At 38.6% G+C, this 16,129-nt stretch overlaps 1 protein-coding gene across 13 annotated transcripts in view; it reads left to right on the top strand.

The window, feature by feature from the left end:
• The window catches only part of UHMK1 (U2AF homology motif kinase 1), a 103,959-nt gene that overhangs the window by 68,908 nt on the left and 18,922 nt on the right, over positions 1–16,129 (top strand). For 12 of the 13 annotated variants that reach the window (XR_002175755.3, XR_002175752.3, XR_002175750.3 and 9 more), the window contains 3 exons: positions 5,365–5,701; positions 13,450–13,654; positions 15,757–15,932. Coding sequence is in view for 9 of the 13 variants with exons in the window: in XM_073805029.1 (XP_073661130.1) it covers positions 5,365–5,701; positions 13,450–13,654; positions 15,757–15,932 (718 nt within the window). In the remaining 4 variants the exon portion in view is untranslated. The remainder of the gene's footprint in view (positions 1–5,364; positions 5,702–13,449; positions 13,655–15,756; positions 15,933–16,129) is intronic. The other variant, XM_073805045.1, reaches the window with a different exon arrangement.

Below are 16,129 nucleotides of genomic sequence, written 5' to 3'. Positions count from 1 at the left end.
CTTCCTGTTACCTACTCTGTTTGGTCTAAATTCTTTTGCTTAGTTTTCAAGGCTCTTCATGGGTTAGCCCTAACCTACATCATTTCCCATCATTCTACATAAAACTTGAACTTTCTTACTGCTCTCCATCCTACACATGTTTACTTACCATGGCCACCAGGCTCTGCTTGTTTCCTAATCTTGTCTATATAATCTGTTCAACCGTTGAGGCACAGCTAGATCATATTTCCTTTGTGAACTCTTTCTGGACAATGCCTATCTTCTCTTGCATTTATCTGTATTAGCTGAGTAGATTAAATATTTCCTCTTTCTCCTATTTTTTATTACTATTAACATTTGGCTGGATTATCATGGAATGCTCTTAAAAAGCATTACCATATCACTTGATTGTTATGTGTGTATTGCTTGTCCTTTAGGGCACAATTCTTTTTTTTTTAAATTTAAATTATTTTTTATACAGCAGGTTCTTATTATCTGTTTTATACATATTAGTGTATACATGTCAATCCCAATCTCCCAGTTCATCCCACTGCCACCCACCACATTCCCCCCTTGGTGTCCATACGTTTGCTCTCTACATCTGTGTCACTATTTCTGCCATGCAAACTGGTTCATCTGTACCATTTTTTTGGATTGCACATATACACGTTAATATACGATATTTGTTTTTCTCTTTCTGACTTACTTCACTCTGTATGACAGTCTCTAGATCCATCCACCTCTCTAGAAATGACTCAGTTTCGTTCCTTTTTATGGCTGAGTAATACTCCATTGTATATATGTACCAAATCTTCTTTATCCATTTGTCTGTCGATGGGCATTTAGGTTGCTTCCATGACCTGGCTATTGTAAATAATGCTGCAATGAACATTGGGGTGCATGTGTCTTTTTGAATTATTGTTTTCTCTGGGTATATGCCCAGTAGTGGGATTGCTGGGTCATATGGTAATTCTATTTTTAGTTTTTTAAGGAACCTCCATAGTGGCTGTATCAATTTACATTCCCACTAACAGTGTATGAGGGTTCCCTTTTCTCCACACCCTCTCCAGCATTTGTTGTTTGTAGATTTTCTGATGATGCCCATTCTAACTGGTGTGAGGTGATACCTCATTGTAGTTTTGATTTACATTTCTCTAATAATTAGTGATGTTGAGCACCTTTTAGTGTGCTTCTTGGCCATCTGTATGTCTTCTTTGGAGAAAAGTCTGTTTAGGTCTCCTGCCCATTTTTTGGTTGAGTTTTTTTTTTTAATATTGAGCTGCTTGAGCTATTTACATATTTTGGAGATTAATCCTCTGTCTGTTGATTCGTTTGCAAATATTTTCTCCCATTCTGAGGGTTGTCTTTTCGTCTTGTTTATAGTTTCCTTTGCTTTGCAAAAGCTTTTAAGTTTCATTAGGTCCCATTTGTTTATTTTTCTTTTTATTTCCATTACTCTAGGAGGTGGATCAAAAAGAGTGTTCTTCCTATGTTTTCCTCTAAGAGTTTTATAGTGTCCAGTCTTACATTTAGGTCTCTAATCCATTTTGAGTTTATTTTTGTGTATGGTGTTAGGGAGTGTTCTGATTTCATTCTTTTACATGTAGCTGTCCATTTTTCCCAGCACCACTTATTGAAGAGACTGTCTTTTCTCCGTTGTATATCCTTGCCTCCTTTATCATAGATTAATTGACCATAAGTGCGTGGGTTTATCTCTGGGCTTTTTATCCTGTTTCATTGATCTATATTTCTGCTTTTGTGCCAGTACCATATTGTCTTGATTACTGTAGATTTGTAGTATAGTCTTAAGTCAGGGAGCCTGATTCCTCCAACTCCATTTTTTTTCCTTCAAGACTGCTTTGGCTATTCGGGATCTTGTATCTCCATACAAATTTTAAGATTTTTTTTGTTCTAGTTCTGTAAAAAAAGCCACTGGTAATTTGATAGGGATTGCACGGAATCTACAGATTGCTTTGGGTAGTATGGTCATTATCATGATATTGATTCTTCCAATCCAAGAACATGGTATATCTCTCCATCCGTTTGTGTCATCTTTGATTTCTTTCATCAGTGTATTATAGTTTTCTGAGTACAGGTCTTTTATCTCCTTAGGTAGGTTTATTCCTAGGTATTTTATTCTTTTCGTTGCAATGGTGAAATTAAGGATTGTTTCCTTAATTTCTCTTTCTGATCTTTGGTTGTTAGTGTATAGGAATGCAAGAGATTTCTGTGCATTAATTTTGTATCCTGCAACTTTACCAAATTCATTGATTAGCTCAAGTAATTTTCTGGTGGCATCTTTAGGATTCTCTACCTATAGTATCATGTCATCTGCAAACAGTGACAGTTTTACTTCTTCATTTACAATTGTATTCCTTTTACTTCTTTTTCTTCTCTGATTGCTGCGACTAGGACTTCCAAAAGTATGTTGAATAATAGTGGCAAGAGTAGACATCCTTGTCTTGTTCCTGATCTTAGAGGAAACGCTTTCAGTTTTTCACCATTGAGAATGATATTTGCTGTGTGTTTGTTGTATATGGCCTTTATGATGTTGAGGTAGTTTCCCACTATGCCCACTTTCTGAAGAGTTTTTATCATAAATGGGTGTAGAATTTTGTCAAAAGCTTTTTCTGCATCTATTGAGATGATCATATGGTTTTTATTCTTCAATTTGTTGTTTTCAATAATGTTTCTTTGTCTTTAATTTTTGTCAGTTTGATTACTGTGTGTCTTAGTGTGTTTCTCCTTGGGTTTATCCTGCCTGGGACTCTTTGTGCTCTGGACCTGCATGGCTATTTCCTTTCCCGTGTTAAGGAAGTTTTCTACTATATTCTCTTCAAATATTTTCTCAGGTCCTTTCTCTCTCTCTTCTCCTTCTGGGACCCAATAATGCAAATGTTGTTGTGTTTAATGTTGTCCCAGAGGTCTCTTAGGCTGTCTTCATTTCTTTTCATTCTTTTTTCTTTATTCTGTTCCGCAGCAGTGAATTCCACCATTCTGTCTTCCACGTCACTTATCCGTTCTTCTGCCTCAGTTATTCTGCTGTTGATTCCTTCTAGTGTATTTTTCATTTCAGTTATTGTAGTGTTCATCTCTGTTTATTTGTTCTTTAATTCTATTAGGAGTTTGTTAAACATTTCTTGCATCTTCTCGATCTTTGCCTCCATTCTTTTTCTGAGGTCCTGTATCATCTTCACTATCATTATTCTGGATTCTTTTTCTGGAAGTTTGCTATCTGCACTTCATTTAGTTGTTCCTTCATCTGGTACAATGTCCTCTGCCTTTTCACTTTGTCTGTCTCTGTGAATGTGATTTTCCTTCCACAGGCTGCAGAATTGTAGTCATTCTTGCTTCTGCTGTCTGCCCTGTGGTGGATGAGGCTATCTAAGAGGCTTGTGCAAGCTTCCTGATGGGAGGGACTGGTGGTGGGTAGAGCTGGGTGTTGCTCTGGTAGGCAGAGCTCAGTACAACTTTAATCTGCTTGTCTGCTGATGGGTGGGGCTGGGTTCCCTCCCTGTTGGTTGTTTGGCCTGAGAAGACCCAGCACTGGAGCCTACCAGTGGAGCTCTTTGGTGGGGCTGATGGCCGACTCTTGGAGGGCTCACGCCAAGGAGCACTTCCCAGAACTTCTGCCACCAGTGTCCTTGTCCCCGTGGTGAGTCACAGCCACCCACCCCCCCACCTCTGCAGTAGACCCTCCAACACTAGCAGGTAGGTCCAGTTCAGTCTCCCGTAGGCTCACCGCTCACTCCCCTGGGTCCCGATGCGCACACTACTTCATGTGTGCCCTCCAAGAGTGGAGTCTCCACTTCCTCCAATCCTGTCAAAGTCCCGCAATCAAATCCCACCAGCCTTCAAAGTCTGATTCTCTAGGAATTCCTCCTCCTCTTGCCCACCCGCAGTTTGGGAAGCCTGATGTGGGGCTCAGAACTTTCACTTCATTGGGTGGACCTCTGTGGTATAAGTGTTCTCCAGTTTGTGCGTCACCCACCCAGCGACTATGGGATTTGATTTTATTGTGATTGCGCCCCTCCTACCATCTCATTGTGGTTTCTCCCTGTCCTTAGATGTGAGGCATCTTTTTTGGTGAGTTCCAGTGTCCTCCTGTCGATCATTGTTCAGCAGTTGTGATTCTGGTGCTCTCGCAAGAGGGAGTGAGCGCACATTCCTTCTTTTCCACCATCTTGGACCAATCTCCTAGGGCTCAATTCATAGTAAAGACAGTGGATATATTTTATTGCTTCTTTGTGGAAGTTGCTCTTTAAATAAAATGGTTTTTTGTTTGCTTGTTTGTTTGTTTTTTGCTGTACGCGGGCCTCTCACTGCTGTGGCCTCTCCCGCCACAGAGCACAGGCTCCGGATGTGCAGGCCCAGCGGCTATGGCTCACGGGCCCAGCCACTCCGCGGCATGCGGGATCCTCCTGGACCGGGGCACGAACCCGTGTGCCTTGCATCGGCAGGCGGACTCTCAACCACTGTGCCACCAGGGAAGCCCTAAAATGTATTTTTTATAATTATAGGGTTCCTGTCTTCTTGATATTGTTGTATTCTGAATTCTGTGTTTCTGTCCTTAGAGATAAAAGAAGGGTTGAAATATTAAACAGTCAAGTTTTCTTTCAGTAGTAGCTTAGTGGTCAGAGGAGTAGTATAGAGGCAACTAGAGCCCTGGGATCAGACTGTCTGCATTCACACCCTAGCTCCACCAGTCAGCCGGGTTGCTTTGCCCCTCTGTGCCTCATTCTCCTCAACTGTAAAGCGATGATAATAATAGTATTTATGTCATAGAGTTGTTGAAAATTACATGAGACCGTGTAGGTAAAGTACTTGGTGCAGTGCCTGGTATATAAGAATAATTAGCATTGTCTTACAAGTTTGATCTCTTATGAGTATGATCATGATGGAAAGGCAGAATTTCCTTAACATCAAGGGTTGAAAAATTTTTTTTTATTTTATTAAAAAATTTTTTTGGCCATGCTGTGGGGCTTGCAGGATCTTACTTCCCCAACCAGGGATTGAACCCGGGCCCTGGCAGTGAAAGCGCTGAGTCCTAACCACTGGACCACAGGGAACTCCCAAGATTTTTTTTTTTTTTTTTTTTGTGGTACGCGGGCCTCTCACTGTTGTGGCCTTTCCCGTTGCGGAGCACAGACTCCGGACGCGCAGGCTCAGCGGCCATGGCTCACGGGCCCAGCCGCTCTGTGGCATGTGGGATCTTCCCGGACTGGGGCACGAACCCATGTCCCCTGCATCGGCAGGCGGACTCTCAACCACTGCGCCACCAGGGAAGCCCCCTTTTTTTTTTTTTAATGTACTTATTTTTAGCAGGAAAAATCTCAGGTTTTAAGGTTGGACTTCGACCTGCTATTCATTTCTTTTCTCTTTCAGGTTTACAGGTGCAGAAATTACACCCCAGTTATCACAAAACTTGGCTACCAGAGCATTATGAATGTTAATGACCTCAAACTCAGGTTGTCCAAAGCTGGGCAAGAACATCTATTGCAGTTCTGGAATGAGCTGGAAGAAGCCCAACAGGTAGAACTTTTCACAGAGCTCCAGGCCATGAACTTTGAGGAGCTGAACTTCTTTTTCCAAAAGGCCATTGAAGGATTTAACCATTCTTCCCAGCCAGAGAAAGTGGACTCACGGATGGAAGCTGTCCCTCGAGAGGTGTTGGGCAGTGCTACCAGGGATCACGATCAGCTGCAGGCCTGGGAAAGTGAAGGTACTGAGCCTGGGAAGATTTGCTCTAAGGCTTATTATGAGATGTACTAAAACCATTAAAGTAACAGTATTTTCACTTCCTTAAGACCTTAAGCCAGGTGACTGATCTGAGAGTGACAGATTGTGTGGCCAAGAGGCCGCAGTGGCTCCTGTTGCCCGTCTCTCCATTCTCTTTTCATTTCTGGTGCCTGCTTCAAGGCTCTTCTCATTCAAGTCATAATTTGCCTCTAAGTCTCTTTCCTTTCTCAGTGTCCGTACTTCTATTAGATTTCCCTTCCTGAAGCACAAGCTGAATGATTCAGTTTATGCTAGCTTACTCCAAAACCCTTCCCTAACACGGCCCTATCCAATCTTGTCTCTTATGTGTCTCTCCACTGCTACTGCCCCACACCTTTCAGCTGGACCCTGTAATTCACCTTTCTCTGAACATTCTAGTATGCCTTTCCTGCCTTTGCTCATGCTCGTCCTTAGCTGGGTCTGGCCTTTACCCCTTCTCCATGTAGCTGGATCACCTTGTGACGCCACCCGTCTCCTGGAGCTGTGCAGTGAGGTGGCTGTGCCACTTGGGAAACTTACACTCATTCTCCAAGGTTCACCACACATACTCTTTCATCTGTCCTTTCTGTCAGTGTCCCAGGTTGAAATTGTTTGTCCATGCTCATCTTTCATTTTTCCTTATAATAAGGGTTGTTTATATCTATCTTCATCATTACATTGTAAACTTTTAAAGAGCAGCCCGTGTCCTAGGTGTCTATGTATGTCACATAGCATTTAGAGCAGTGTTCTGCAGTTATATGTTGGTCGATAAATGTTTGTTGAATTTCCCCAATGCTTTTTCCTCTAAAGCATATCATAAAATCTGTCCCGATAACTAGTACTAATGAGTGCTTTTGACAATGGCAAAATAGCTAAAATTTAGCTTTTTTTGGTAGGGTTAAGAACTGTGGATTTTATAATCTACTACTCCTCCATAAGTAAAAGTGACTAAATATTGCAGGCCCTTGAGTGTTTGTACATGCTATTGTCAAATCTGGACCTCATTTCCTCAGTTTTCGAATGAACAGATTGGACTAATACTTTTTCCTTTTTAAAAAAACATTACTCTATCGCAAAAATAATATCAAAGTAACAGAACTACGGTAGAGAAATTGCCCATAACCTCATCAAATCTATGTTTTTATTTGTCCACATTGCCACCTAGTACTCGATTATATACATATTTACTTTTATAGATATGGTTTATAGTCTAAATTTGCACCACACTATGGGTATTTTTATTGTCTTTCGCTTTTTGGCACTCCCTGCAACCCCCCAAAAAAGAAACATAACTGCCATTATGAACCTTCTTCTCTGCCATTATCTTCATGTCTTTCTCTGGGCTTACAGATCTACTGTTTTTCAAACTGTTCCAAAGACCTCTAGGGTTTCAACTGCTGGTGAAACTGTGGAGAGGGGGGAACAGATACTAAACAGGTAGGTCTCCAGCCCTTTCATCTCCCCACTCCAGGAGCAGTTCTACTTTGACCTGTTTTTATGTATTTGATACATAAACAAATAAACCTCTTTAGATGAAGTTTTACTTAAAAGGGGTTGAAGATTGAAAACATTGAAAATAATTGGATGATCTTCAAGGAGGGCCCTTTCGTATTTAAAATGCTTGGTAGTGGCTAACCTCGCTTCTTACTTAGAGCAGGGCTCTGCCACTAAGATGTGAGAGAGTGGCTTCCAGATGGATCCTTCTGAATGGAGGACAGTAGTGACCCCCACTAACTTTGGATTCATTAATCTTTCCCTCCCTCCCTGGGTTTCACCAAAAGCCACACAGGACCTCTTCTTACCCTCTGGTATTCCAGCTGCCTATATTTCTCCTTGTGATTTTATGGAGATAAAGTCTTAGAATTAACTCTTATGGAAAGCCAAGCTTTGGCCTTGTATAATGGGGACCATGAGCAACAGTCAAGACTATAGTTTGAGTCTATAGTTTGAGTCTCTTCTTTATGGCCTTTTTGTTGGAATCTGTGGAACTAAAAGTCCACATTTATGACTTCTCATTTAGATTAAAATCCAGAACTGTTACAAGCAAGTCTAGTATAAGAAGGTGCAAAGCAAACTTCCTTTTGGCTTGCTGGCAAGGGAAGAATATTTATTTGTGGCTTAAGCAGTAGGGGTGGAGAGGGAGACTTTTTAACTGACGTTAACAACATTTTCATTAGGTAGAAACTGCCATATGTGTGCAAATTCATAACAAAAGGAAGTTTCTGCAGTAAGTTATCAAAGGAAAGAGATTGCCATTGCAAAGATTCCAATGCTTTATTTCAGATAGTAGGAAATTCCTGATAATTGTATCAAAGACAACCTCCCCCACCAGCCCCCACTGCGCCTGCCCCCATCCCACTGCCCCAGGATAGGGGAAATAAAAGCATTGTACAATAATTTCAAAGTGTCTGGTGGCTGTTGACCTTAGACATTTTAACACCTAGGGTGGAAAATTATTGGTGAAGGATAAATACGTAAGCTACCACTGTGCTTTTTATTGAAGAGAGATCTTGTTTTGATTTAATTCTTGAAGTGTTCTGGCCAGTTGTAGAAAATGGAATGTAGAGTGGTAACTGAAAAACCTCTATCTTACAAAACTGAGGTCTTGGAGGAAGTAGTTCAGAAGCTTCAATGAGAATATCATTTTAGAAAAGATATTCACACTGGGAAAATATATTTGCTTAAAAAAAAATCCCGTTCTTCATTAAAAGAAATGCATGCTTAAACTGAACACAAAACAATCTTGTAATTCTGTGTTATAATAAGAAATTAATATTCAGTGTTAGCCTTTTTTTTTTTACCTGTGAGACATTTAAAAAATTAATCTATATAGCATTGTAGAAAAGTAAATGGATTGTTTAGAAAAAATGTATTCATGACATTATCCTCCTCTACATTTCCTGAAATCTAGTGCAGTGATATTTCTAACAGATTTGTTTTATTTTAAAAGTAACACATACTTATTTTGGAGAAGTTGGAAAATACTAAGAATTACAAAGGAAAAAAGATAAATCTCTGCTGTCCCACAATCTAGAGATAAATACTCGCTAGTAGTATTTTATAGTATTTTCTTATATACACACACATACATTAGGATTATAGTTTATGTATAGTCTTGTAGCCTGCTCCAGAAATCGTTATTATGAAAAATTTCAAGCATATTTGGAAGCAGATATTTGGAGACAAAAAATAGTATAATGAACTTCTATATATGCATTACCTTAATTAAATAATTATGAAAATTTTGTTAATTTTGCTTTATCCCTCTTTCATTTTTCTCTGCTGTAGTATTTTAAGGCAACTTGCAAACATTATGTTTACCCTCATAAAATTCAGTATACATCTCTTAAGTATAAGGACATTTTCTTCCTAATTACGATGCCATTATTATACCTAATGAAATTCACAATAATCCCCCAGTATCTAAAACGAGTTCAAATAGAGATTTCCCTTATTAGTCTACTTTTTGTGCTTAATATTTTGGGGAAGTAGTTAATCCATAAAATAATTGTTTCACCTGTAAAATGTGATTAAAAATTAAAGACTTAAAATATCTCCTCTCTTGTGTATAGTCTTTCTTCATTTCCACCAGTTGAATAGCCTGTTTACCCCACCCCTTGTCCAGGAGTGCTGAAAGTTTAGATAGAAAGCTCTGGGAATGCTCTACATCAGAAGCACCTGTTGGCACAGGTGCTCCTTGTTTCAGGCACGTGCCCAAATCAAAGAGTATGTATGAGAGGAGCTAGTCCAAGCAGGAAGTTATCCAGGAAGCAGTTGACCTGTGAGAGGCCACTGTAAACTCTTCCCTCTGTTTGTTGTAAATGTTATCAGGAAAAGTGCTCGGACTCTGTTGGGCTAACATGCATGACTCCCCAAGGAGAGAGGTATACCCCTGCCCTGGAAATGGCTCATTCTGGCTTGATTTTTTTTTTTTTTTTTAAACTTCTCATTTAGTGTGTGTTAGGTCCTGATTTCTGTGGGAAGGTAATTAACTCTAGTGACCTGTAATGAAAAGATGATATAGTAATTTACTTTTCAGGTTTTTTTCCCATATATTTGCAGAAGTTTTGGGATAGAAGTTCATAATTTCCTAATTGTCACATGGGTTAAATACGTTTATAATCAGTTAACATTTTTCAAATAGGTGCAGTGCTGCCTGTATAAAATTTATGTTATGACCCATACAGTTTGAAATCATGTATATTGCCGTGTAACTAAAAGGCTTACTGAGTTTTATTGGCCTGCTTAATTTCAAGAAGTATTTTATCTGTCATTATAAGACAGGTACTAATTTATGTGTTACACACTTTTGATAAACATTGCAGTTTTATTGTAGTAACACAGATGAAATGGATGAATACTTCAGCCCCATACGATTTGGTATTGTTAACAACAGCTGTAGCTACATTTATTTAGTTCTTGAATTGAAGCTGGCTTTGATACTCTAGGGACTGCTTTCTTTCCTCTTGTTTTTCTCTGTCTGTTCATAAGTGAGATGCATACAGCAGGAAGAAGTTAATGCAGAGACACCTTTTCATCACAAATATTTATGGATTGTGTTATAATTGGTTATAATAGTTGTGGCTAGATGGAGATGAGATGTAAATGTAGATCTGCCTGGAAATGTACCCCTGGCAAGCATGGTCTCAATGCTACTTTTAAGACATAGTGATTAGATGGGTTATCAGGTCCACAGATGGAAAGAAGAATTGGAGAAAGTATGGCTGTCGGGGACTTAGGAAACAAACACATACCATTTATTTCAATGAAGAAAGAGACCACTATCAGCTGTTGGTTAGCACAGCTTTAGAATGGAAACATTTGGAAATTTGGAATGAAGCAGTAGTTTAGGGAACTGATCCAAGGAAGAGAAAAGGTTATACAGTGATATTTTGATAACCAGTAAGAATCTGTGGAAAGCGCTGGTTGGTGTTGCTTGGCCATCTGGCAAGCAGGAGCTCAGATGTGGAGCTGACTCTGGGAGTATGGCTCTTACCTTTTACAGGTAAGGGAGCTGAGAGAAGAAACTTACTTTTGGACCCCGAAGGTAAAAAAGTAAGAAGGCAGGAAGGATGATTAGAGCCATATTAACAGTACAACTTAAAACACATGTGCTCTATAAAGAAAATAAATAGTACCAAAAAAACAAAGACCTTTGTGTCCAGAATATTTATCTGGGACTTTTTGGGAACATGTTTAGAAATATTTTTGATTCCATCACCTTTGGTGGTATGTGAGGGTCTAGACAGACTGAAGTTATTTATCTGCCATTCTAAAATGGTGCAAAACCTGACCTGAACAGACATGAGACTATTAATAAACTTTTTTTTACCCCACTTAATGTGATTATAAGGTACTGTCTCAGATCTGCTGGGGTAAAATACAACATATTGTCTGTGTACTATATTCCTTTTCTAAATTTTGAAGAGTTCTGCATTCTGAAATAAAATTCTGAAATAAATCTGGTTTAGGTAAGGAATTGTGGACCTGTATTTTAAAATAATGCTTTTTGGGTCAGTGACAGCAGAGTTAAATTTATTTCCTAGAAACCATAGTTTCTTTCATAACTCAAGGAATAACCAAATGTAAAATGGTTTTCAAAACTGCTTTATATGGTTCCCTGTTCCCTTCAGATTACTTCATCTCAAGCCAGTCTTCGTTACATGGTGGTTGTGGGGAGTGTTTAAGCACAACACGGAGGTGGAATGCTGTTAGAAATTCAGTGTTTGGCAAGGTTTGGAGAATGTGGGCTCTTCCCGGCTCAGCAGCTTTTCCATGTAGGGTGATGGGTAAGATAGATAAGAAAAGGCAGCACAACCTCTCATGAATTCAGTGGAAAAGAGTAGGAAGGGCAAGAAGGAAATAGGAAGGACAGTTTACACCCCTAAAAATTATGGTGCTATGTAATTTATCTGTTAAATGTTTGGGTGTGATAAGAGACTGCTGTAGGCAGTGCAGTGCTGGTGAATAGGCCCTGGGGTCAAGTTCTAATCCTGATTCACACTTTTTAGTTGTGTGACCTTGGGCAAGATCATTAACTCATCTGAGCCTATTATCTCTAAAATAGGGAAAATTATACCTGCCTTTTAGATTTTTAGTTACTATTTTGGAGTCTAACATTACCCCTGGTATTTTATTTTCAAACTCTGATAAGGTACAATGAAATGCCATGGAGAAAAGGACAAGGACAATCTAGTTATAGGCAAGGAAGAAAGAGAGAAAATTAATTCTCAGATAGCTTAGCTCGCAGCTTTACATCAAAGGTGAGAATTATGGAAATATCTAATGTGCTTTTACAGTTTTTGATTGAAAAAATTGCTAGAAAGTTCTTGCATAACATCCTTGGCTGTACTTAGTTACTGGCAAAGACAGATTGTAGAATCAGGACAGTTCTGATTTTATAATGGATTTATTAAGAATATTTCTTTAAGTTCACAATGTACTAGTATATTAGCTTTAGGAAAGCCCAATATATCAAAAACACATAAAGCCTAAAGCTGGTAAATTAGACAAACCTGCATTCCCTAAAGATGTAAAAAATAATAATAATTGATACTGGCCACCACTGCCCCCTCTGGCTTGGCCTACAATTGTGGATAGTGGCCTGCCTTGTTCATAGAATTTCTGAGAATTTTAATGAAAGTATGAAATTCAGAAAATAGAACAAAAGCCATCAGCCATTGCTTTATCACATCTGAGCTTTTACAGCTTTTCTAGCTTCCCAGAGATCCAGTTTCTATGTTGCCTCTTCCCACAAGCTACTCTACCTTCTGGTGCTGAAGCTGTCTGCCTTAGAGTTATGAGGTAGCTCTTAGAAATGGTACATGGCAAGATTTTATTTTATTTTATTTTTTAATCCAAACTGAGAGCCTCTGTCTCTTAATAACATTTATAGTTTCACTTACAGTTTCAAAAAAACTCCGTGTCACATCCTTCTGAGCTGCAATAGATGGCCCATTTAAAAAAAAAGAAGGCATTTTAATAAATTTTACTGAAGTATAATTACATACAATAAAATGCACTAGTTTTATGAGTTTTTAGCAAATTTACACACCCATGTAACTACCACTCCAGTCAGATATACAACATTTCCATCATTCCACAAAGTCTCCTGACGCCCTTTTGCAGGCAAATCCCCTGAGCTCATTCACTTGAGTTGGGTTTCAAACCCAGCTGTCCTGACTTCAGAGCCCAGCTTCTCAACCACTGGACTACACTGCTTTCCCAACTCAGGGTTTCTTTTCTTTACATTTACTGGATGGTAGCTTGTCTAGTATACTTACATGCTCATTGATTGATTAATTGTTATTGATTGATTGATCAGCTGGAGGTAATTTAATAGCATCATCATTCATCCTGAAGCCTAGGGATCTGCTTTTATCCTATCTTTTTCTTAACTTGCCACATCTGATAAGTTGTCAAGTGCTTGTACAACATTTATAACATCTCTTGGTCTTTGCCTTCCAACCTTATCAGAATAAAAATTATTAGTTCATTAAAGTATATTATTCATTGTTTAGTGTTTGGTTGGGTTATATAAATTTAATTTTTTAATAATAAAAATGTTTTTATCAACAAGATAGTCATCCATGATTACTTGTGAATTCCTTGTCTTTACGCCTTATGCAGATAGGGTGACTCTTTGCAGCTACCTTTGTATATGTAATCCTAAAGTGTTGAATTATAGAGTGATACACGTATTTTCTTTTTTAGGACTTTTCCAGATTTCTCAGAACAAAGTAGCAGTTCTTCTTCTAGCTGGTGGGCAGGGGACAAGACTTGGTGTTGCATATCCCAAGGGGATGTATGATGTTGGTTTGCCATCCCATAAGACACTTTTTCAGATTCAAGCAGAGCGTATCCTGAAGCTTCAACAGTTAGCTGAAAAATATCATGGCAACAAATGCATCATTCCGTGGTAAGATATTTCTCATTATGGGACAGTGTCTGAACATGTATTGGTTTATAATATTCAAAATGCCTATGTACTTTATTCGTAGGCAGATGTATTTCCTGTTACTACAGATTTTCTTGGGAGCTATAATTTACTATATATGTTAAAATATGTGTTACAGCTAGATAGATAATCACTGTAGCCTTAACGAGCAATATATACTCACCTCCAACTTTTAATCCCTACCTGAGTACCTTTGGGTACTCAGAGGGTTCTCTCGGTCTAGAAACTTCATGTTGATTGGTAGTTTGTCTATGTATAGAATTTCTGATTGAAAATCAGTTTCCTTCTGAAATTTGAAAGCATTGCTCTATTGTTTCAGCATTGCTTTGGAGGGCTGCATTGCCATTCTGATCCCCAATCTTTTTTTTTTCCCCTTTTGCTCTGAAAGAATTTGGGGTCTCTTTTTATCTTCAGTAACTGAAATTTCATGACGACGTGGTATGGATCTATTTTCAGTCACTGCTGTGGGCACTCGGTGGGTTCTCTCACTCTAGAAACTCATATCCTTAAGTATTGGGTTATTTAGTCCTCCTGAAACCTCACCCTTCTCCCATACACACCAGCTGAAAGCCCCATTGATTTCTCTGCTGTGGGCCAAACTGGGATTCTCAGTCTCTGATAGTATGCCAGGTCCTCAGGGCCTATCTCGGCCAGTGTTCATCTTCTAAACACCAAGAGATTACAGGAAATTCTGCTCTGTTTTTTAAGAGGTTTTGATTTAGCTCTTGAATCTGTTTCTCGGAGCAGCTTTGGAAGTTAGCATGTTTTGAGGGGGAAACCAGCTGTGCGTTTGAAATCCCTCAAGTCCCTAATCTTCTTATTTTAGCCCCAAATCTTCTTATTTTAGCCCCAGGTGACCAACAGAAACTCTGCTGGTTTCTCTGTCCTTCTGCCTGGTCCAAGCTCAGATTCTCTACCACTAGCCTTTACCCCAGATCAGCAAATACCCCCAGGAAAAGGCAGCTGCATATCTTTAGCTCTCCTTTGAAAGATTCTCACTCTCTTGAATTTTAGTTCTAATCCATGTTGCTTTTGTAGCTCTCTGATGCCTTTAAAAATAGGCTTTTTGTAATTTCCTCAGCTTTTCTAGCTATTAAGGATGGTATTGGCCAGCTGTGAACTATTTTCTTCATTTTGATTCCCTTGGGGATTTTTGAAGGACATCTGTGTTCTAAGTGGCCAAAATTCTACTTACAGCCCTGGCCTCCCACTATCATGTTGGATTTTCTTCTTTTTCTTTCTCCTCACAGCTCAGAATTTATTTTTCTTATGTGGAACAGTTTAGTCACTTCTTTTGTCATCTAAATCATGATGCCCAAAGTTTTTGTGCCCAGGGTTCATAATACTCATAATACCCAGGATAATTTGTTAATCAGACAGATATTGACTGTGCTGGGAAATTATATAATGTTCTTCATTTAACAGATATTAATTGAGTACCTACTTCTAGGTGCTGGGAACCGAGACAGACAGAACCAAAACAGACAAAAATCCCTACTTATATATGGTTTACATTTTAGTAAGGGGAAAAGCTATTGTAGTCACTAATTATGGTTTTAGATAGAATTTTTTTCTCTTTTGCTACAGTGGCATGGGTTGGATTTTTGTGACAACAGAGAGTATAATTACACTTTTATGATTTTAAATAAAGGGTGAGCAGAGCCCAGATTCCATTTCATTTTTTTTGTAAAAAGAACCATAAGAGATAATTAGAATGTATTACATTTATCCTTTTCTCCCTATTACTAGAATAGGAGATTTCAACCTAGAATACACCTTTCAGAGTTCTAAAATGTTTACTTGAGCCAGTTGTAGGCTTTCTGTTGCAGGAGATATGTTTTAATATTGTTACAGATTTATTTTATACATAAGGATTGATGAAGTTACTGGAGGAAATTCCCCTCGGGTAGCAGCTAATGCTACCTTATCCAGGAAGAGGATGAAGGAAGTGAAAACAAACAGTGCTCTCAAAAATTTTCTTTAGCTTAGGAAATAGACAAGACTTGACTTTGCCCTGATTCACATAGTGCTATGGCTTAGAAGATTTACTTTTCTCTTGCAAGGTATATAATGACCAGTGGCAGAACAATGGAATCTACAAAGGAATTCTTCACAAAGCACAAGTACTTTGGTTTAAAAAAAGAGAATGTAATCTTTTTTCAGCAGGGAATGCTGCCTGCTATGAGTTTTGATGGGAAAATTATTTTGGAAGAGAAGAACAAGGTTTCTATGGCTCCAGGTTTGTAACCATTCTTATTTAATGGTGACTAGAAGTGGTAGTAACACAACTCATTAAATTGTTTTTTTGAAGTACGGTTGATTTACGATACGTAGCTTTTTATGTTTTGATATATATTTTTTTAATACGGTGATTTGTATGTTAAAAATTAATATTTTAATTATTTTTAAATTTGGCAATGATTAAAAAAAATGGAA

This window comes from Tursiops truncatus, chromosome 1, assembly GCF_011762595.2.
Source record: "Tursiops truncatus isolate mTurTru1 chromosome 1, mTurTru1.mat.Y, whole genome shotgun sequence".
In the NCBI taxonomy this organism is placed as follows: domain Eukaryota; kingdom Metazoa; phylum Chordata; class Mammalia; order Artiodactyla; family Delphinidae; genus Tursiops; species Tursiops truncatus.
The sequence above is the reverse complement of the archived record's forward strand: the minus strand, read 5'-3'. Positions and strand labels throughout refer to the sequence as shown.